Source organism: Copadichromis virginalis, linkage group LG14 (assembly GCF_057382275.1).
Source record: "Copadichromis virginalis isolate Kocher_CV1m ecotype Utaka linkage group LG14, C_Virginalis_male_GT1.1, whole genome shotgun sequence".
NCBI classification, from domain to species: domain Eukaryota; kingdom Metazoa; phylum Chordata; class Actinopteri; order Cichliformes; family Cichlidae; genus Copadichromis; species Copadichromis virginalis.
This window is the reverse complement of record NC_140631.1, coordinates 17,833,217-17,855,848: the sequence shown is the minus strand read 5'-3', so window position 1 is coordinate 17,855,848 and position 22,632 is coordinate 17,833,217. Positions and strand designations below refer to the sequence as shown.

At 42.2% G+C, this 22,632-nt stretch overlaps 1 protein-coding gene across 5 annotated transcripts in view; it reads right to left on the bottom strand.

Annotated features, from left to right (window-relative positions):
- Positions 1–246: 246 nt before the first annotated feature.
- Positions 247–22,632, bottom strand: part of LOC146693777 (cell adhesion molecule DSCAM-like) — a 52,061-nt gene continuing 29,675 nt past the window's right edge. For 3 of the 5 annotated variants that reach the window (XM_085429667.1, XM_085429670.1, XM_085429668.1), the window contains exons 8-9: positions 21,480–21,797; positions 20,101–20,181 (exon numbers count right to left, since the gene is read on the bottom strand). Coding sequence is in view for 2 of the 5 variants with exons in the window: in XM_085429666.1 (XP_085285792.1) it covers positions 1,771–1,955; positions 21,480–21,797 (503 nt within the window). In the remaining 3 variants the exon portion in view is untranslated. Of the gene's footprint in view, positions 1,956–20,068; positions 20,182–21,479; positions 21,798–22,632 lie in introns of those variants that run through there. The other 2 variants (XM_085429666.1, XM_085429671.1) reach the window with 2 other exon arrangements.

The following is a 22,632-nucleotide window of genomic DNA, read 5'->3' as shown; positions in this document are numbered from 1 at the left end:
TCAGTCAGGCTACCAAAATCTATCTCTGCCCTGCCCGTCAGGCTATTGTAGGAAGGAAAAATATATGTCAATGCTTTTGCATTCTTTCAGAAATGTAGCTGGGTAATTATGTCATTGGCATCGGTGAGCCACCGTCAATATGTGACATATTGAAATCGTGTTTGAATTTCCTTTCAATTTGCAATCTGTCAGGGGTTGACATTTGTTCAAACACAAGCAAGAAAATATAAGACACTGCAGACCGACTCAGAGAGTATTAGAAAACGTGCGCACGGGTGAATGCCTCTGAGTAGACACACACACTGAGCGCAGGCTTGGTTCTTTATTTATAGGGTAAAACTGGTTACATAGTACTTCCTCTTTTAACAGAAAAGGGAGAGGTCAGGCATTATCTCAGCTTATCTGACCTTGCACACATACACTGAAAATAACGATGCAGAAGTATATCATGCTTATCTGACATCACACACTGAGGTAAGGAATGCATTATGTTCTCCTTAACAATAAGCTTGGTTATGTGAAAATATATGAACACACAAAATATAAGGCACACTTGATTATATTGTATTATAGAGATTTGGTTATATTGTATAATGTAGAAAAATCTCTTAACATTTCCCTCCTGATGTTAATATATTTCACAGGTTTAAATCAATGCATAGTCACTTGTTAAATCACATTTTCAACTTGCATGTCATTCAGTGAAGTATTTAAACAACAGCTCTATTAAGAGTAGAGATTCTCCACTCTTTCCTCCATGTTCAGCATATCATACTGGCGAAAGGGATCCTCAACATTTCTCTGGATCAGGACATAATTTCCTAAAGTACGGTTAAACATGTTCATCACCATACTTCTCAGACATGGAATAATACAAGCAGCAAAAATGCAAAATAGTAACATCATACTGCAGAGGGCCAACAGGCCTTTAATCAGCAAAGATTTCCAGGAGCCGCTCAGCAACCAGTCCCACCAGCCTTGCTTATCGGAACTTGCTACGTAGTCCTGTTGTTGAGCGTCTCTCAGTTGTTTCAGAACATTCAAAGCATTTGTCATGTTTAATGAGTGTATGTTGTCAGGTATGTAGGTGCAACATGTCATGTTAAACAATACGCAGAGACCTCCTTTCTCTGCAAGAATAATGTCTAAAGCTACTCGGTGTTGCATGACAGTGATGCGGATTGCATCAATTTCTTCATTCTGTGATTTGTCAATGCGGGTGGAAGCGTTCAAAAACAGTCCAAAACGATAGTCTAAAGTCTCTATTGTATTGTATAGGTATCGGTACCAGGCATTGTTCATCCAAGGGTGAATGTGCTCTTGAGTCATTTCAGTTAGATGGGAATTGTCATGGGTCCACCTCTTGAGATGGGGAATAGTTGGTTCTGTCCTGGGGCCTCCGCTGGGCATCAGCCAGAAGAGCATCATCATCAAGATGACGGCCATCAGACAGAATAGGCGACACATGAGCCGTTTCCGTTCAAAGTGACAAGCACTTAAGCATAACAGCTTTGGGGCTGGGGCTGGTGGCTCTTCTTCTCCTGGATTCATTGGGCTGGTTTCCTCTATTTCAGGCGTCCCTGGTGTTGTCATTGGTTCTTCTCTTTGGTGGGATGGGTCACTCTTTATTATGTGTTTGTTCTTCAGGGCGACCAGGCACACCCGGGCTCCAGGTGAGTAGACCACTGGCGAGAAGACAAAAAGGCGGGATATACCCAAACAGCCCTTTCCTCCACCAGGGAACACCTAGGAGTCGGGGGAACTGGCGTCTTATTGTGGTGCAAACACTTTCTTCACGTGACTTTGATGGATCCACGAAGGTCTTTCAGCTATCTTACAAGCTGTCGGTGTAGTCAGCAACACCTGGAATGGACCCTCCCACCGCGGAGCACTCCAGTTTTTTCGCTGGAGGACTTTAATCAGAATCCAATCACCGGGGTTCAACCTGCAAGAGACTGGAGATAGATCACTCGGGAGTTGACTGCTTAATATCACTTCTTTATTCTCAAACTGTTTTGTCATCCATTCTGCCATCGTTGTTTCTGTGATGGACTTATTAATAGGCTCACTGGTTATTGGGAGAGGGAATGGTCTGCCATGTATGACTTCAAATGGGGTCAGACCACCTGCTCCTTGAGTTATTCTCATCCATAGCTTAGCTAAGCTTAAACACTCAGGCCATGGTTTTTTAGTTTCTTCCATACATTTTCTCAATCTCTGTTTAATTGTGCCGTTAGTTCTCTCGACTAATCCTGCACTTTGTGGATGATATGCACAGTGATGCTTTATGCTGAAACCTAAAGCTTCAGAGACTTTACTTATTACTTCATTTACAAAATGTGTGCCATTATCAGACCGTATTATGCTTGGAATGCCATATGTCGGAATGAAATGGTTGCACAAACATTTTGCTACTGAAATTGCATCTGCTTTTTTCACTGGGTATATTTCTGGCCACTTGGAAAATACATCTATTATCACAAGTGCATACTTGGAGGATTGAGATTCATTTAGTTCTATAAAATCCATGTGGATAGTGTGAAATGGGTGTGGCGGTGTAGGGAAACGACCTTGCTTTGGTCGTAAATTTCCCTGAGCATTGTGTTTTTGGCAAATCATGCATGTTCTAATAAACTCTTTTGCTGAACTTTTATGTTGCCACTCAAATATGGCAAAAACATGGTTGAGTCAAGACTTCATATGCAGTTGGTGCAATGCAACTGGTCAGGTCAGTGGTTCTCAGATTAGTGCCTGGGAACCCCATTTCCAACAGGTGTGCAAAATAGTAAAATAATTTTCTACAAATGACATGTTTTCGATATTAAACGTTTTCAGATCATTTAAGGTTGTTGCAAATGTTTCTTTCCAGTAAGGGCTCATTGGCTTTAAGCATGTGCAAACTGAGACATATTTTCATTTGGAGGTTTTTACTCATGAGCCTACAGCTGCATTTGGTTCGAGGCTGGTTTATCGTAGCTGTATAAGGTGTAGAGTATCAACTGTAGAAGAGTAAAAACACCAATGTGGGAACAAAAGGAGATTGAATGATACATGATAGGTTTTAATTCATGTAATATGTATATTTTGATGTTCCAGCCAGATCCAAAGAGCCAGGTGTTTTCCATCAACTCCTTTTTAAATTAAGAAATTTTGCATCTGTGTTGGCTTGTCCACGTTGCTCCCTGCTGATGTGTGGTCTCAACACAAACTGCAACTGTCTGCATTTAAATAATTTAACAGTCAATTACTCCAGTCATGTTTATGAGAGTGCAATAATACAGTTGTTTAAACAGAGCGGTCGCATTCACTCTCACTAAAGCTAGCTGTGGAGGGATCTGGCTGTCTTTGCTACATCATTTCGAGCGGAGGGAGACAAAGCAAGGGAAAAAAAAACAGTCTCCATTTTGTTTCTTTCCCAAGGACAGAGAGGAAGGAAGACACTTGCACAGAAATTCTCCCCAAATACGTCCAGTTCAATGAGAGATTTTGCCAGTCAGTCACACACATACATGCACAGGCTGCACATAGGCAGTAATAAGCACAGACATTCAATATCCACACTGACAAAGAAAGCACAAACACACACACAACCACACACACACACACTCTGCCTGGGCCGACTAATATTCACGCGTGTCAGGTGGAACGGTCCATTCAGGGTGAGAACAGAGGGGTGCGTGTGTGTGCACAGGTCCTGCCTGGTAGCGTTTAATGGACCAGTGGTGTAGTCCGATAAAGGGCAGCCATCTATCTGCACCCACCCAGTCAACTCTGACACGGTTTCCACGGAAACGGCACCCGCGGGAGCCAGAAAGGGAGGGTGAGACCTTGAGGGAGCATATTCTCCTGTGCTGTCAGACTGCCAGGAGGAAGGAGACCAGGGATGGAGTGATAGAGGGACGGAAGAGTGGAGGGAGAGCAGAAGGAGAGACAGAGGAGGGGTGCACCAGCCGCCTCACAGGGGTTAACTTTAATCAGACCTGACACACACACACCCCAGGAAAAAAGAGTGACAAATGCAACCAGAATCACATACTTACACAGATACACTTGCACAGGGAGAGGCGTCACACAGAGCCTGTGTTCATAAATGGCATATGGCAGACATAGAGCATGCATATGTATGTGCGTGTGGATGTCGTGTTCCTGCAGATGAATACACTGCGAAATGTGCAGCTAATAGAAAAGCAACACTTCCTGTTTCATTGTGAGATCGTTATCTATCACTTCTCCGCACTTTGTGAGTGACACAAAGAGCCTCAGATTCAAAGGAGTGAGATAGCATTGCCGTCCCATAGCCAGGTCAGTGTCATCTCCAATTATATCACAAATTAACAACTTTATCATTCATCATGTGAGTTGTGTCAGGTAATTTGTGCAGCCTGATTCACTTCCAAAGTATAGACAAAGTGTCAAACCTCAATATGTGTTTGCAGAAACCAAAAGATGGCTATAAAATACAAGCTAACAAAACTACCACTATAGCTCCTTTGAAACATTGTCTCATCCTGCTTTAGAGAAACTTTAACCCCTCAGAAAAGTGATATGCTGTAACTACATTTTCCAGGTAGTAGAGTATCAAATGAATTTTGCTTCCTTTTAGAGCTTCTGTAATAAATTAGCCAGAAGGATATAATAACAGGTTTGGCACAAACTGCATGTAATGCAAACAAGAAACAATAAATACCTAAGAAATGATCAATGGTAGATGATAGTCTGTGAAACAGAGAAAAACTGTTTCATACTTATTTATGCAAATTGTTCATGTTAAATAAGACTGGAATGTCAGTCCACTTCTACTAATATTTTGAACCATGATTTAATCAATAATAAAGGCCATGATCTACTCAGTCATTACCAGCACTTACGAAAGTTAACAATAATAATAATAAAGAACAAAAATCTGCTAATGGAAAAAATGCACACTTTTGTTTAGCCTATTGTGATCTCATTACTTTACATGCTTTAGTGCAGTTTTCTGTTAAACAGCAAATTTGCCATTCTGAAGTCATTATCATCATTACTACAAATCCACACTACATAAAAACCAGTCTACACAGCACTAAACTACAGTGAACCACACTGTCCCACAGCCGCTAGCACCAATTAGAAGGTGTAATCTCTGCACATCTATCTGCCAGGAGGCCTGGGCACAAACACTGAGAAAAGAGAAAGCGGGAGAGGAGGAGGAGGAGAAAATAACCATTATTATTAGCAGGGCTGTCTGTACTGAAGGCCTGATCACCTTCTTTGCACACGCTCAGATTTCTGGGCTTTCTGCAGTCTGAGGACACCTCCTGTTAGGAAAGCTATTGTTGTAGACTTTTCCATAATACATCCTCATATCCCTCAACAACAAAATGCCACTAGTGCTGATGAATCTTAAAATGACATACGGGACGTGAGGGTGGGCCGATTTGTTGGTCTAGTGCCTCTGTGAGACAGATGGTGAAAAAGACTCTGTGCCAGGAAGCCTTTAGGAGTCAGGTGAGGTAATACAAAGAGTTCACATTTACTGGATGTAGAAGCACACGAGTCTTGGGTTCACGTCCTGTTTGTAGCTGTTATTTAAAGGCAGTTTTATTTAGTATTATCAATATTATTATTACATTTAAGCACCTTCCACAAACTAAATCACACACCAGAAGCTTGTCTAACATTTGTATGGGTTTCCTGATAAGGCGTGGCGGTGGCTACACAACTAACCATCTGGAAAATTCTAAGATTTTACATGCAATTGTTCACGCAACCACAAGAGGCTATGTGGGCATCTGCCGTTTTAACCCCCTTATGAAAAGAACAGTGTTGATTTTTTTTTCTGGTGAAGTTGGGCAGCTTTTGGCAAACTGTAATTGAGTTGTAAAAAAGCAGGATTTTTTTGTTTTTTATATCCTTCTGTGTAATGCCGTCATCCTCCTTCTGCTCGTCTGCTGATTACAGTCTGTGTAGTGTCTAGCAGTGTAACACTGACTTAATGTTATTTTGGCTGAGCAGAGCCACTGCAGCGACCCAAATGTCCATATACTATAATCTAATCTAAGATGATCTCTGCTCCGGATTGGCTAATCCAACACCACTCTTCCTAATCTGATGTCTAATAGATGACATCTGGACAAGATGACATAAAATAGAAAAAAAAAAACACACAGGAGGCAATCTGAGTGACTTGTTTGTGAACAATAATCCCGCCTGTACAGTATGTTTAATCACTTAAGCATCAGTTTAGCTACATGTTTACCACAAAGAGAGACAGACAAACATCTTTTCTTTGAGTCAAAGCTTACAATGACACTCTGATATCGACCTTTTAATGTTGTGCTTTCAACCAAAATCCAATCACATGATTTTATTTCACTTTTATCGAAACATTTTAAACCGATAACTGAACCGGTTACACGCTTTAGCTGAGAGTTTTAGAAGTAAATAATGAAATACTTAATAAATAGTTAAAACGAGCTCGTCATGCTCACCTTTTTCTAGACAGCATGTGTCTTCCCTGCATTCACACCTCTCCCTAAAAAGAAATGAATAAGTACAGAGTCTATTTCTGCTGGTGTCAACACGTTCCTTTGAGTGTATAATGGATCAAATCATCAATAATCAATTGAATCTGTGTCTTTTTCCAAGCTGCGGGAGACCTTCTCAAAGAGCATAGCAACAGACCTGTCTACCCTGTAAAAATAGGATTGGCTTCTGTGAAGCCGACTCGACGCCACAGATACAACACACACACACTTCACTTCATTGATTATGCGCCCAAGCCCCCTCAGAGCCCAGCTTTACAAGTGATGTCTTCCCCTCTTCGCCTTGCTCGCTCTCCTTATAGCCCACATTTTCATCCTCTCGCTCAGATTTTGAGTCATTTACCTGCAACCCCATCAATATTTTAACCTTTCTGGATGCGGAGACTTCCATTATTTTTTCCTTTTGTATATTTCTATTGTTTCCTCTGGATAATGAAATGTTAATGTTACATGGGAATGAGAGACAGACTATAAACACACAGTGAAGACAAAACAGTGGGAGCCATGTTGCAGAAACTGTGAAAACTGAGGCCATCTTCATAGGTGGATTCTTTCTATTTAAATGTACACTTTATTGTATGCAGTAAGACAAATGCTGCTAACGTTAACTAATTTGACAATAATACATTTTTTGAAATCAACAGATATCATGAAAAAAGCTAAACCAGTTTCATCTTTATAACTTTAAGCTGCGCTGTGGTTTAGAGACGGCTTAAAGCACATTAGTGATCATTTTTGATTCATTTTAGGCGTCTACAGTGCTGATGCTGTGAAGAAACAAAGCTACACCATATTGCACCAAAGGACTCTCCCTGTTAAATTGAGCAATTATTAACTTGGAGGCAAAATATTATTTACATCCTGTTACTTGTTGCTTATTCATCGTCAGATTGAGCCGCTACAGATATGGTGGCTCTAAATTTTAGGCGGTACATCAAGTGATTTTCACAAATTATGCCAGTAAAGGGGAAAAATATGTAAACATTTCATACCCGAGAGTGTTTCATCCCATTATTTAGATATTATAGGCCTCTGCGAATCAGGGTCTGCACACTGTAGCATACAGATATTTCACACCAGCTTTCAGCAGCTGTCTATTAGAGTCCGATAACGCAGAGAGAAGTATAAAATGCAGGTGCCGGGGCAGCGGAGTCTGAGCAAACAAATACCCTAAGAGGTTGGGCAGATGTATTGAAAGCTGTTGAGTGATGTGTTTTTTCTTTATTGCAGTGCACACTGTTGACCGAGACAGAAGGAAACAAGGATACAGAGCAAAGAGAGAAAAAGGGAGACGAGGTGTTTTAGCTTGGCCACAATGTGTTCATGAGGGTGTTACCCAGAAAAAGACCAGACTGCACTGTATACGTGGCTCACAGATTATGGCTTTGACAACACCTTCCTTCTTTTATTTTAATTTTTTTTCTTGAGTAGAATATTCAAAATTTATTGGTTTAAGAAAACCACAGGCGTGCACACCTTTGGATTTAATGGAATATGGCTGCTAAAACAATAGAAGGCTGAACTTTGCACGAACTGGATTTGCATTAAAGCACATGATTAGACAAGGCGCTGCCTCTGCCTAACAAGCCAATTAACATATGCCACTGGATAAACACTGATTGTCCACTTAGCTTCTCAGACTGAGCCCCAGCTCATGACTGATGCCTCGTAGCAGCAGCGCTGTTGGAAACATACGACACGAGGCTCCAGCTATTTGCTGTATGCAAATATTTGGAAGGTTTATTTCCCCATAAAGCTCTCGGCTCAACTCTAGCCTATGACGGCAATTTCTGATTGTCTGCATGGCCTCCCCACCGTCCCTGGGGGAAATGTGTATTAATTAGCATATAGACCTTTTTTAACCTAGATATCGGTGAGCATGTTTTGCGGAGACATCCAGACTTTTTGTGCCTCCCTCAGGCACTTTCTAATATACTGTAAATACAGTCAGAGTGCTGACCTCAGCTCCATCAGCTTTTGGACCATTTTTCTTCGATAATGTCCTAAAAGCCATAATGTAAATGTTTCTCGATCAGCAGCAATCAAATGCCCCGAGATGCATTCCATATCTTCTTGCTGAGGAGGCAAGGCCTCTTTGAGCCATTAGACTCCAAACAGCTGTGAAGGCCTCGTTATGTGCACAGCAGTGTATCACTGGACTCTCACAGAGAGCTCTGATATCTAATTTATTTTTTAAAGATGCATCTATCAGATGATGTGCAGCAAACTCAGTTTAGGATTTTGCTACTCTTTTTTTTCCTTTTCCTCCTCGCTTCCTTTGTCTGTCTCCGTCTTCAAAATTTGTGCGTGAACACATTTTGTTCTTTTAATCTAAACTCTGCAAAGGTTCAGTCACGGCCATTTTCACTGATTATATCTGAGCTTCTTTTGAAAATAAAGCTCTTATATTATGGTAATCAGTCAGGGGACAACAGGAGCAAAGAGCTGTAAATCACTGACAAGCCTTATAGATACAGCAATAAATCATAAAGCAAAGGAAATAATAAAACACTTACCTTTTGAACCCATTTAAAGCTGAAATTCATTAACCGTGAATTAAGAGAAATTCATCTGTTTTGATAACCGATGCATCATTTATCAAAACGCATGACAAGCGACTGCAAACGATCTTGACACTTAGACTTTCTCGGTTGTGCAGATTCTTTATTGCTTCTTAAATTAAACCTTAAAGTAAAGTGCACATCTTTGAGTTTTAGACAGTTGGATGGATAAAAACAATATTTGAATAGACCGGTGTTTGGGACTTTGGTCTTAGGGGCATTATAATAATTTATGCACTGGCCTTATATGGGGAAACATAGCTACTGCCTCTCAATATATATATGAGATTTCTCAGTCAGAGTAGTTGGATAAACTTAAATGTTACATTGTTAAGCAATTTCCAAAGCTCCCTTTCAGAGAATATGGAATTTTTTTGGCTGGATGGCGGTACTGTGCTACTATTAATACAAATATTCTGTCTCAGCCAGCTGCAAAAAAGAAACCCAAGAACCATTTTATCTACAGTATGTTTCCATTTTTCAGAGACAAAAGACGAAGGAAAGGAAAGCAAAGGAAAGGAAAGGAAAGTTTGCTGGAAGAAATAGACAACAATTACACTTGCCCTAGGAGGCCGAGGGAACCTGACCACGTTGCTATGGAAACTCAAGTACAGCAGAAAGTAACACGAAAATCAATTCAGATTGAGCTTATCTCTCCTCTCTCTCTTTCCTTTCTCATTTCGCAAGGGCTACAAAGCATGCTTCCACTCTGAATCACATTTTTAACTATTGCTGGGCTGATGCAGCACTAATCAGAACAAACACAAAGACTTTCCTTCCATTCGACCCTTAAATGGGAGGGAAAAAATGTGGATTATAGGATCCAGAAAAATGCTTCTTCAAACGCACACCTTAGAAACTGTATGAAAGAAAGATGCAGGCGAGAATGTGCTGCGACACAACACAAATCAGCCTCTGTCTCAGGCGCTCATTCTTGTGCTTTCTTTCCTTTCTCTCCATCCTCTTCACTCGCTCCCTCAAAGGGGCAACAGCAGCTGTACGCAGGTGATAAGCGTGTGCGGCGATGGGCGCTCGGCTGTGATAGGCTGGCTCAACTCCTACGCTGATGTGCAGATTACAGGCTGCGTCTGTCAAAAGGCCACTCTGCCCGTGGTTGTCACCTCGTGACGTCACTGCTGCAAATGACAGTTTGACTGGCCACGTACACGCACAGCGCCATTAATGCTTCAGTACGACGCGTCCTCTCAGGTTTAAGAACCTCTTGTACAAGAAGTCCCCCACATATCTCGAAATCATTAATTCAGTGTGGTAATATCACAGGAAGCTTAATTAAAAATGTTTTTGTCTGCTTTTAATTGCACACAAACACACAGCTAGCACACAGTGAGGACATAGCAGACCCGCTGTTTTCACCACAGCCACTTAGCAGCAGTCCACCGGGAGTTTGGGTGTTTGGATCTTAGTCACTGGCTGCACAATGACAAGGTGAGGTCAAAGACGGGCCACGAGTATACCGAGTGTGTGATTGTCTGTGTGTGTCTAAGTGTTGTTCTCAAGGCTCATGCCAAAGAAGAGGCAAGAGGAAAGAAAACGAGCCTTGAAGAAAAATAATGATGCTTGATGCCTCATACATCAAGGAAAAGATGGAGGGTCACCTTGCTGTGAAGTCAGCTGGTCATTTACTTGTGATGGATTCAATCTGGAGAGCGATTTGTCCATTTGTCACCGGTGAAGTCAACTCAAACTTGCACAATGCGCTAAAACTGTGCAGTAATTGGACATCTCAGGTGTTCGGGGAATGGCTAAAACAAAGCTGTATCAGAAGAAAAGTGACCAGTTATAGCTGCTTGGCACCAAAAAGAACATTAAAAAAAGAACAGTACAGCGACTAACAGTGATAAAAATTACGATAGTATATTTGTTGCACTAGTCCCAAACACTGATTAATGTTCAAGCCACCAATCAGCTCAATCCGGTTCATTTTCTTTTATTATTTGGCAAAAGAGTTTAAAATTTGCGCTTTTAAAATATTCTGATGATATTAGCAGGCTTCACCAGGTCACTGTATTAAGGGTTTGGGGTAGGATTAGTTTCACATCTTCACCTGTATTGGGGAAAATGGAAATCCTATAACAGAAAAAGTCTGGGGCTAAAATGCATGCAACAACATGTAATAGTTTCTAAAACTATGTTTGTTTAGCACGTGGCAAAAATGCATCCTAACGCTAGCCCAGATGAACGTGAACAGGTCAACGCTTGAGGAGACACAGCAAAGAAAAGAAAAAGAAACAAAGTCTAGTCAAATTTGATCGACCCGAGAGGGAAATTCTGCCTCCCAGACACGGATTCTTATTTTCCATAATGCAACTCAATGGCAATCCTGCCTGGTCAGAGCACGTGTCTTTCAAGTCCCAAGCATTTTACAGAGGCTGTCCGGTAACATTTGTAGCAACTAAACCTGAGCTGAGATAACACGGAGAGCTCCCAAAGCTCCATAACTCAGGAAGATGCAGTAGTGTTTTCACAAGCTATAGCTGGATGTTAAGACGAACTTATACATCCACACAGTGTTTGGTTGTAAAATTAGATCCCTCTCTCTGACTCTCTGATTGGTGTCCACTGCAGGTGTTCTGAAACCATGATCATGTCTAATCAGTGTTACAGATGCCCAGCATGGGGCCCACGGGCTCCCAGGCACTGTGTGAAAGTTTAAAGAGGCTCAATGTGATTTACTGTATTTTTACAGATTTACCACCCTGGGAGAAGAATAAGAGCAAGTATTAATCCTTGATTGGATGGAAGATGAGAGAGAGAGAAAAAAATGGAGTGAAAAATCCCTATTAGGTCAGCAGAGTAATTTGAGTTATTAAGTGCCTTTTTTACTCTAATCAGTCACTTAAGATGGGATCAGACACTGCTGCATTATGGGATGTGACTGAGCACACCAGTTTGTCTCAATTTATCCCAGTGCTTGAGCTGGGAACATATGGACACATTCCTCCGTGAACCCCACCACCTGTCATGCATGACACATGCAGACACATGCATGAGCACAGGGTGCTTGCACCTACGCAGCCATTTCATTCAGCAGCCCACATACAGGAGAGTTTATAAACAGAAATTAATTGCTTGTTCCGGCTGTAATTAGCTCACACCATGCTTATTACTAATCTGTGTTTTGGCCCGACGCCAGGCTAGTTCTGGCCCGGATCCAGTCCATTTTCAGCAAAGCTCAGGCAGGATGGACCTTTTCCTCTAGATGAGCTTCTTTCAACCACAAAACTTAAATTTCTAACTTTTCTCTGGAAAAAAAGCTAAATTATTTACATCTTTCTATTTCTGTCTTATTTGTTAAGGTAATAAGACAATGCGTATAAGATCAACAGTAACTTCAAATTGCATGTCATCTTGATAGTCTACACTTTCTTTCAGCAGATCGCACTGGCCTCCGTAACACAAATTTCCTAAAATGAGATCACTGCACTCGCAGCACACTCTTCCAAATCAGCGCTTATCTAAGCTTCTGTCTTCAGGCCAAGTCAAAAACAAAGCGGCATCCCCCATAGCCAAATTGCCTATTAAAGATGAGAGCATGTTCAGTCTCCCATTGCGCCTAGCCATCACCACCCTAATCATTCTCAGCCTAAACAGCCTAATGGCTGCCATATTGCTACTGTTTATTAGTAAACACTGATGGAAGAATGCCCGCCTCAACAGTTGTTGATTTTGTCTATCCGTATGGAGTATCAGCTGGGAATCACAGCCACTGTGCCAGAACGCTGCCTGCTGTTCAGTCCCCCATCACTAAACAGATTGCTTTATTGTTTTATGTGCATAGCGATTATGTCAGTAGACGGTTTAATATAAAACATGAACATCAGTGAAACAGTTGTTCAACAGATGAACTAAAAAAAAAGAAAAAGGAAAAGAGAGGACATGAAAGGAACTTTTTTTAAAAATTGCATTGTGTTTCTGTGAGAATGTACGAGTCTGTGCATCAGCTCCAGAGCTGGATTCTTCAAAGATCACCTTAGGTTTAAGATGCTTTTGGGAAGCCCAGTCCAAGATTGATTTCCCTCCATCTCAGTCTCAGTAACCCTTCTATCGATCCTTATCAAATATGTATCACATCCTCAAGCCCTCACCACAACTAAGATGGAGACTTCAAACAGTGGAAGCTCAAAGAGAAAGTCAGAGGGGAGCGAGGTTTTCTTTATCTCTCCTCTGTGCTGAAGGAAGATCTGAATCCAAATAATAATGTACAAAGCGTAAAAATGTTCCTGAACCATCCAAAAACCGCTGCTTATTAAAGAACCTTCAAGATGAAAATGTGATCCCAGCTATTTTAAAGCCTCAAACATCAAAGCTTTCAAAATAACACGGTGTGAATGCCACCCAACAGCGAGCTAAGACAAGGCAACAGTGAGATGACTGCGCGCACAATGCGTGTACACAAGAAAACATCTCCGCGCTAACCTCACTTCTTGCTAAAAGGGTCTTGTCTCGTCCTGTTCCAATTCCCCAAACTCCCCTTCACGCAGCACTCATAAGTCGCAAATGCACAAAATGCATCCTTCAGCTCGCGTTCCCATAATTCTCTGTGGCAGCAGAGTGATTAATGCGCACAACTATTGATTTTGCTTTTTGCTTTTTTTATTACGAGAGAGTGGCCTTAGCCCACCAACCCAAAACACTCCTTATGTGACAACATCACAAGCTGCACACACAACAAATATGTGCTGTTAAAAATAGAAATAGTTACTCAGAAGCAGCACATTTACAGAGAAACATACTATAGAAAGAAAAAGCACCCCATCTCCTTTAGCGTCAGTGTGTGTGTGTGTATGTGTGTGTACATGTTTAGACGTCCTTGTTGAGGACAGAAAATTGGCTTGGCACTATACTTGTGGGGACCAACAGTCACTTATGGGGACAAATGCCCGTCCCCACAAGTTTAAAGGCATTTTTAAGGCTCAAAATGTGGTTTTAGTGTCAGGGTTACAATTAGGTTATCATTAGGTTAGGTTATCATCATCATGTTCAGAAACAGCTCCGACGATGACGTCAACGTGTTTACAGAAGCGGTTGTGGGATTCATCGGGAAACTAGCGGATGATACCGTGGAGACAAAGACTATCACAACGTTTCCCAACCAGAAGCCGTGGGTGGATAAAACCATCCGCAACGCTCTGAGATCCCGCACCGCTGCCTACAACACGGGACTCACAACGGGGGACATGGACCCGTACAAAGCCGCGTCATATAACATGCGGAGGGCGGTGAAAGAGGCGAAGCAGCGCTATGGGAGGAAACTAGAGTCACAACTCCAACAGAGTGACTCTAGGAGCCTGTGGCGGGGACTAAGGACAATAACGGACTTTAAAGCACCAACAACTGGTATGACAAACGCGGCCGTGACTCTGGCAGACGAGCTGAACACTTTCTATGCTCGCTTCGAGGCTGCAGCTAAGGTCTCCAACAATGCTAGTGCTAGCGGCGCTAACGGCTGCAGACAGGAAGATACTGCCAGCACCGGAAACGTGCTCGTCATCTCCGAGCATGAAGTAAGGAGAGCCTTCAAAAGAGTGAACACCAGGAAAGCAGCAGGACCAGACGGCATCCCAGGTCGTATCCTCAGAGACTGCGCATACCAGCTAGCTCCTGTGTTCACTGAGATATTCAACATCTCTTTATCTCAGTCGGTGATCCCCACATGCTTCAAAGAGTCCATCATTGTTCCTGTCCCGAAGAAACCCCACCCTGCTTCTCTCAATGACTATCGCCCTGTAGCCCTCACCTCAGTAGTGATGAAGTGCTTTGAACGCCTGGTCAGAGACTTCATCATTTCTTCACTACCAGACACACTGGACCCACTACAGTTCGCTTACCGTCCAAATCGTTCCACAGACGATGCCATCTCTCATCTCCTCCACACATCACTTACTCACTTGGACACTAGAAGGGGGAATTATGTTAAAATGCTCTTCATAGACTACAGCTCTGCATTTAACACCATAATTCCCTCCACACTCACCACCAAGCTGGAGCATCTGGGACTCAGCTCATCTATGTGTCAGTGGATCTCCAACTTCCTAACTGGCAGACCACAGGCAGTAAGGATGGGCGGACATGTCTCAGCCTCCACCACTCTCAGCACTGGAGCCCCCCAGGGGTGTGTTCTGAGCCCCCTGCTGTACTCTTTGTACACATATGACTGTGTGGCCACTACCAGCTCCACCACCATCATCAAGTTTGCTGACGACACCGTCGTGGTGGGCCTGATCTCTGATAACAACGAGACGGCCTACCTGAAGGAGATTAGGAATCTGGAGAACTGGTGCCAGAGGAACAACCTCCTTCTAAACATCAGTAAGCCAAAGGAGCTGATAGTGGACTTCAGCACTAAGCAGGAGAGGAACTACCAGACCCCCGTCATCAACGAGTGCCCAGTGGAGAGAGTGGACAGCTTCAAATACCTCGGAGTTCACATCACGCAGGACCTGTCATGGTCCTGTCACATCAACACCGTGGTGAAAAAGGCCCGTCAGCGTCTCTACCACCTCAGACGCTTGAGAGACTTCCAACTGCCCTCCAAGGTGCTCAGGAACTTTTACTCGTGCACCATAGAGAGCATCCTGGCGGGAAACATCTTAACCTGGTTCAGGAACAGCACCATGCAGGACAGACGAGCTCTACAGAGGGTTGTGCGGTCAGCTGAGCGCACCATCCGCTCCGAGCTCCCTGACCTGCACTCAATCTACAGCAGGCGGTGCTGGACCAAGGCCAAGAAGATCGTGAAGGACCTCAGCCATCCCAACAACAGACTGTTCTCTCTGCTGAGGTCAGGAAAGCGATTCCGCTCCCTGAAGACCAACACAGAGAGACTGAGGAGGAGCTTCTTCCCGCAGGCGATACGGTCTCTCAATCACACCACCACACAGTACTGACCCACACATATGGTTCTTACACACACACACTGGACATTCTGGACATTGTTTTTGCACAACACTGGTCACTATATTCTTCATTTCCGGTTAATACTTGTACAGCTGCTGTTATTGTGTATATATTTATTTATATTTAGATTTCTTCATACATTCTTATATAGTTCTATATTGTGTATTGTGTATTGTGTATTTTGTTGTACAGTTATTTTATTTTCAACTTTAATTTATATATTTTATCTTATTCTTTCCCAGTTAAATTTACCCTTCATTCTAATTTGTGTTGTACAGTTATTTCATTTTTAACCTTAATTTATATTTTATTCCTTCCTAGTTAAATTTACCCTTTTTAATTTTTCATATTTATTTCCTATCTTATTCATAGCCTTTTCCTTTTTTGTTTTCTTTAGGTCACGAGCAGTTGTCCAAGCATTTCACTACATATCGTACTGTTGTCAGTAGTTGTGTGGAGGCGAGGAGGAAGGAACCCAAACGCAGGACTCGCAGGTAGGTGAAGACTGGTGAAGGTTTATTATAAGAAGTGGATGAACAGAACAGAGGTAGAAAATGGCTGGCTGGCTGGACGACTGAATGGCTGGCTGACTTAACTGAACTGAACGACATCATCACATGTACATCAATGACACGACAGAGAACTGGTGAAACCGAGGAACTTAAATACACAGGTTGAATGATGACAATGATTGGAAACAGGTGAGTACAGGGCTGAACATAATCTGACTAATGACACAGGAGACAAGCTGACACGGGAAAAAACAGGAAGTGAGAACATTAATGTGGCGAACTAAACTGAACATGAACAAACTGAAATCACTGGGTCAACGACCCAGGAACTCTGACAACTGTGTATGACTGTGTACGTGACAAATAAAATTTGAATTTGAATTTGATTAGGTTTAGGCTGAGAACCATGTTCCATTTTTAATGGTTAGGGTAAGCGGCTAGGGAAAGCATTATGTCAATTAGATGTCTTCACTAAGATATGAAAACAAGCGCGCGTGTGTTTCATCCTGTTAAAAGAGAGTTTTTCTTCCCACTGTTGCCAAGTGCTTGATCAAACATTTCCCTTCTTAAACTCATTTTGTCATTTTGTCCTGTATTTTCATGTTATTTTTATTTTAGATGCATAGCACTTTCACCAACAGCTGTTTTTTTAATGTGCTATAGATTAAACTTGATTTGGCACAATCTTTAAAAAGAAAGATTCTGATGCTTTTTGGGACAACATCCTAGACCAAGATAGGCAGCAATCTGACATTATTGAGAAATACAAGTCAAATTATAATTTATTAACCTAAAGAAAGGATCCAATTACATAATCTAAACACTCACATCTAGGCACTACGCCGAAAATTCTGCTCTTTCAGTTTCAAAGTTTGATGCCTCTACTTGCAAAACAAAAGTTAAACCCTGAGAGCTATCTTGTGTGCATCCTTTCTTACCAACAGCATGATAACTTTGGGCTAATGTTCCCTCTTCATCTATAGTGCGCAAGAACAGTCAATAAGAAGTTGGTCTGTACACGGTAGGCACAAGAGGAACTAATCTAAGACTTGACAGATTTCAGCTCACGACTGACGATGCAAGCACAGGGCGAATTTGTGCTCAAATTGCACAACATAGGTAACTATGAGCATCCTAGAGACGAGCACAAGGTCTCTGAGACAACATGTTCTCTGCAGCTCATTCAGCGTTTAAGCACTGGTTTTGCAGAAGCTCTTGTCTGAAACCAAGGCCGCCCAGCTCATTAAGCTGCCTCATATCATGAATGATAGGAGACAAAAGGCAGGTAGATAGAAAACAAAGAGACACACACTAACCCTTTTCAAAAAGCACGGGCACTTGACATGCAAACACACCGGGGTGTGTAAAAAAAAAAAAGAAAAGCTCTGCATTTACATGAATGTGTGCACACAGGTAGTAAGACAACAGGAGCGCACACGTGCATTCAAATAAAGGTCCATCATATAAAATCCTGGCAGGACCACAGTAGGACACAGCTCAACTCCTCCCCTACTCTACCTTCCTTCCTTTCATATTTTTTTACCCCTTTCATCTCTGTATTAGCTCTGTCAATTGTTTATCAAAAGCGGCGAGGAGGCGATCGGAGCCGGCCATTTGAAAGCTCGTGCTGCGAGATCCATTTTAAAATTCATGACGGGTTAATGGTATGTTAGTGGCAACATTAGGACCCGGTGAGCTTGCATCATGCTCATTCACATTGAAAACAGGCCGCTTCAAATGACTACTAAGCAGTCCTCGTTCTGAAAGGTAATTCATATTGTAATTAACTTTTCAATCACAACTGATTAATTAAGACAAGCTCTAGTCTGTAATTATGCATCTATTTTTGACCCTAATGTGAATCACTGGATATTCCACAGATGTCAGCAGCTGCGATTTGAGCCAGTTTCCTCTCTGCGACTTAGAGATCTCAAAAGGCAAAACCTCACACCTGAACATTTAAGCAGTGAGCACATTGTTGGTATCAGCTTAGATGTTTCAGAGCCGCAGGTCTTTATCACCATGATCTGCCACAATGTTTTAACCATTTTGATTATTTCAGCCTCTATTCAGAGAAATATCTTATAAAAGATGTGTCTTTCTTCTAATTCTGATGCACCGTGCAAAGGTAGAGAAGTGCACTTGATGTTACCGCTCCCAACAAAAACCTGAGATTAATAATTCAGTGAGGCGGTGGGATAGCTTTATTTTGTGTCCTCCGAGACTAAATCGTCTTTTATGTAAAACTGAATAAAAGAAAGGAAAGGGCTGTGGAAAAAAAAAAAGTCGGAAAACTAGGCTGGGCCAGACTGCATCCCCCTGCCATTGTCAAGCCCGGTTGGTATCCTTATGGTGTCTCTCACTCACTCTTGTTCTTTGCTCACGCACAAACACGAGCACACAACACACACACACACCTCCTAACCCTCCTAGAGTAAACATACCCTCTCCATAACAGTGCGCGGTGAATCCGCTCATGCATCAGAATCTACCATCAAATATTTATCACCGAGCAGCAGTGATTTTGACCGTGTGCTCATGCTTTTGACAGCACTCACCTGCTGCAATACTTATTGGAGTAAACACAGACAATCCGATATCGTTGTTCTTTTGAACACTCGTGAAAGAACTCAAAAGAACACCAAGTGTACAATATAATCCATCAAAACTTCACTGCATATTCTATAGGCCGTCTGGCCTGCGGTAAAAAGCACAGACATCACTGTGGACTGTATCAGAGCTGATTTGGAAAAATAACTGGCAGACATTGCATTTTAATTTGCAGAAATGGCACAAATACTACTCCTGGTCTATACATGCAGAGGCGTTCTTCATGTATTTTCTAATTCAGGACAACAAACTTTTGTTTTTGATCTAGAGAACACACGTAAAAGTATTTCATTTGCATGGACGCTTTTGTTTTTTCAGTCACACTTAAGATAAACATCATCTCTGGGTCTTGTCTACATGATTCATTTCATTTGCGGAACCTAATCATATCTGCATGCTGCGTATTTGCTCGCTCTCCGTGACATTAGGCAATGTCTTCAACCAGCAGCTTGCAGCGAGTAACTCGAGTAACCTCGAGTAAATAAGTCGCTGGCATGGATCAGAAGACACATCTTCATGCTTGAGCACACACATTTAAAATGCCACCAAAACACCGTCCCAGATTCTGCCTTCAGTCAAATGACATCAAGTGCTCACTTACAGGTCCCTGAACGCCACAGTATGAAGCAAAATCAGCCAGCGGGCAGTACATGGAGCAATCAAAGAGATAAGCATCCCATTTAACCTGAGTAAAAATTCAAGCTACAGAACATTCTGGTGTGTTGCGCTATCCCGCTGTGCCACTGGATTCAAATAAGGAGGGTAAACTAGGTCATTGGTATGTAATGCTATGTAAACTGTCCCACTTTACCCCTTGCTGGACTCAAAATGGCGTTGGCTGAGGTGGAGTGTGTACAAGAAAGAGAAGCCCAGTGATTCAATGTGACAGTTATCAACATCCTCTGGCTAGTGAGAGGACATAGCTGTATAGAGCTGCAGAGCCCCAGTAATGGCAGACTCAGCCAGTAAACAGGTAAGAAGATGACTTGAACACGGCTACACTCCCTCTCATAGCCTTCTGGTCAGCCACTCTGACTGTGTAGGGTTCCCGTGATACTATTGAACAATTAAAAAACAGAATTAAAAGGCACGTCTCATTTACAGGGCAAAAAAATGACATTATTGTGCATTTTTTTAAAGACATCTAGGGTGAAGCAAACTGGGTCTGCCATCAAAGAAAGCATCAGAGTTCAGATCTATGGTATAAAATTGCAAAGAAAGGGACACTTTCCAGGGTAGTGGAAAGTGTAGCTTAAAGTAGAGACACAAGTTTCACCTAAAAAAATTTAACTACAAAACTGGTGCATGTTATAGCATGAACTTCTAATCTTATCTGTGTTTCAGAGAACACAGTCCACAGCAGGTATCAACCACCTTACACAACTCCTTGTAGCTATGTAGGAACAGATCAACGGAGGTGCATAACATGGGCTATTCAGACCCCCAGCCTCCGTCAGAATGCTGCTGAAGTTCTACTAGAGGTGGGACGCACCTCCTCAGTATACATTTAGGCATGGCTGGGCTAATTGGCATCCTCCACTCACCTGATCTACTGATACAGTTACAAAACTGATCATTGACCTATGCCCTAGGGTGTCCTGGTTAACATTCTTATGCGTGAACGTGGTGTTATTTATGGACAAATATTCCAATGCCAGAACAGTGCTTGGATTCAGATCATTCAGATTAACTGTCATTGCCCAGATGAGCACTGAAGTCCCCCAGTAGGACAATGGTGTCTCCAACTTGGGCCACTTCCATCACCCTACTCAGGGACTCCAAGAAACTACCAGAAACTCAGAGCTGTTATTTTGTGCTTTACAGTCAGGATCTCTTTTTTTGACACTAGGGAAAACCCCAGTTTTCAGGCACTAAGCTTGGATGATACAAGTATGCCCACCTCTGTCCGACACTGCCCTGTCCAATCACTGAGGGCAATAGCAGATTGCACTAAAGTCCAGCCTTCTCCAGTAGACTAGTTCCAAAAGCTGTGCATTGAAGTCCAACATTATCAGGCCAGTTTCTCCTAATCTAAAGCGCTACCTTAAGTTTCTTCCCAAAGAGAGAAGTGACCTTGCATGTCCTGAGAACAACTTGGGATTGGACCATCAAGGGTTCTGCCTGGCAACTGTCTGATCTATACCTACAGATCAATCATTAGTTGCTCTAAGCCTTTAAGCAGCATTATTGTAAGATTTTGGACCTTTGCTGGACTTAACCACTAAACTACAAAAAAATAACACACTATCAGTACTACAAGTGTTGTACACTCAGTCTGTTAAATTCATACTCATGCAAGTTCCCCCATCATCACAATAACAACAAGTCCTTCAAACCCTTATCTGGAGACTCACCGGCTTTGATGTGGACATCCTGACTCCTAATCTTGCCAGAAGGGTTCTCGGCAGTGCAGTAGTACGTGTTGTCATGGATCAGCTTGCTAAAGCTGGATGGCAGGAAGTTAAAGATCTGGAGGGTTCCATTGGGGTGAACGTGACGGATGCCGGGGACATCGTAGATCTCCTCGCCGGTAGCCAGATACCATCGCAGCGAGGCAGGCGGCGCACCTCCAGCAGGACAGGGCACAGAGGTCCCTGTGGTGCTGGCAAATACTACCTCTTGCAGAGATGCATTGACAAAGTATAAGCTGGAATGTAGGTCTTCACTGAAAACTGGAAAAGAAAAAAAATAGGAGAACATCACAATCTGTGGTTTTGATTTTATTTATCAGTCTTTCATTTTTAAATTTTGCAGTAATTATTGCTGAAAGCACCACCTTAACATAAGTTGATAAATAAGCTCTTGATATTAAGCTCTTGATATTTAAGTATCAATTTAAATTAGTTAAGATGAAGAAGATTGAATCAGTATTTGTTAAAAATCTCTGACTCCAAGTGTTGCTTATTCATTGCTCATGATCAGCAGTTATAGATTCATCAGTGTATTCCCATCCCTGGGATTTTGGGAACATTAAATTAACATAAACTCCCATCAATTATGAAATAAGGTCCACGGCCGTGATTATGTTCATGCTTCGGTTTAAACTGGCATCACTGTAAAGAGAATGGCATTAAATGTAGTTAGTGCAGGAGCATTCTCAAGAGGATAGGAGGGTAATAAATGTCAATGTTGGCTCAATTAGCTGCATATAAATCTACAGCTGTTTGATTTCAGAGTGAAGAAGCCAAGGCAGCAGAAGTCTACGATCTGAGGTTCTGTGAAAAGACAGTTTGTTTGTATTTCAGGCAAAAATACAGCATTTGTGTGTGTATGCCTTGTCGCCTCAGCCTGGTGGCAAAGCTCTGCAGTAAATGGCTTACAGTGGCACTGGCAGCTGGCTTGGACCCTCTCTGGGGAGAAAACATTTTAGCACTTCATAAATTCCTAACAAGGTTTCAAATTGCAGACATTTCCATCCTTTTCTCTGCTCCAGTAGCTCTGAACTAGCAATGAGACACTCCACTGACCTGCACATGTACACATGCAAAACACTCATTTGAAGATTAG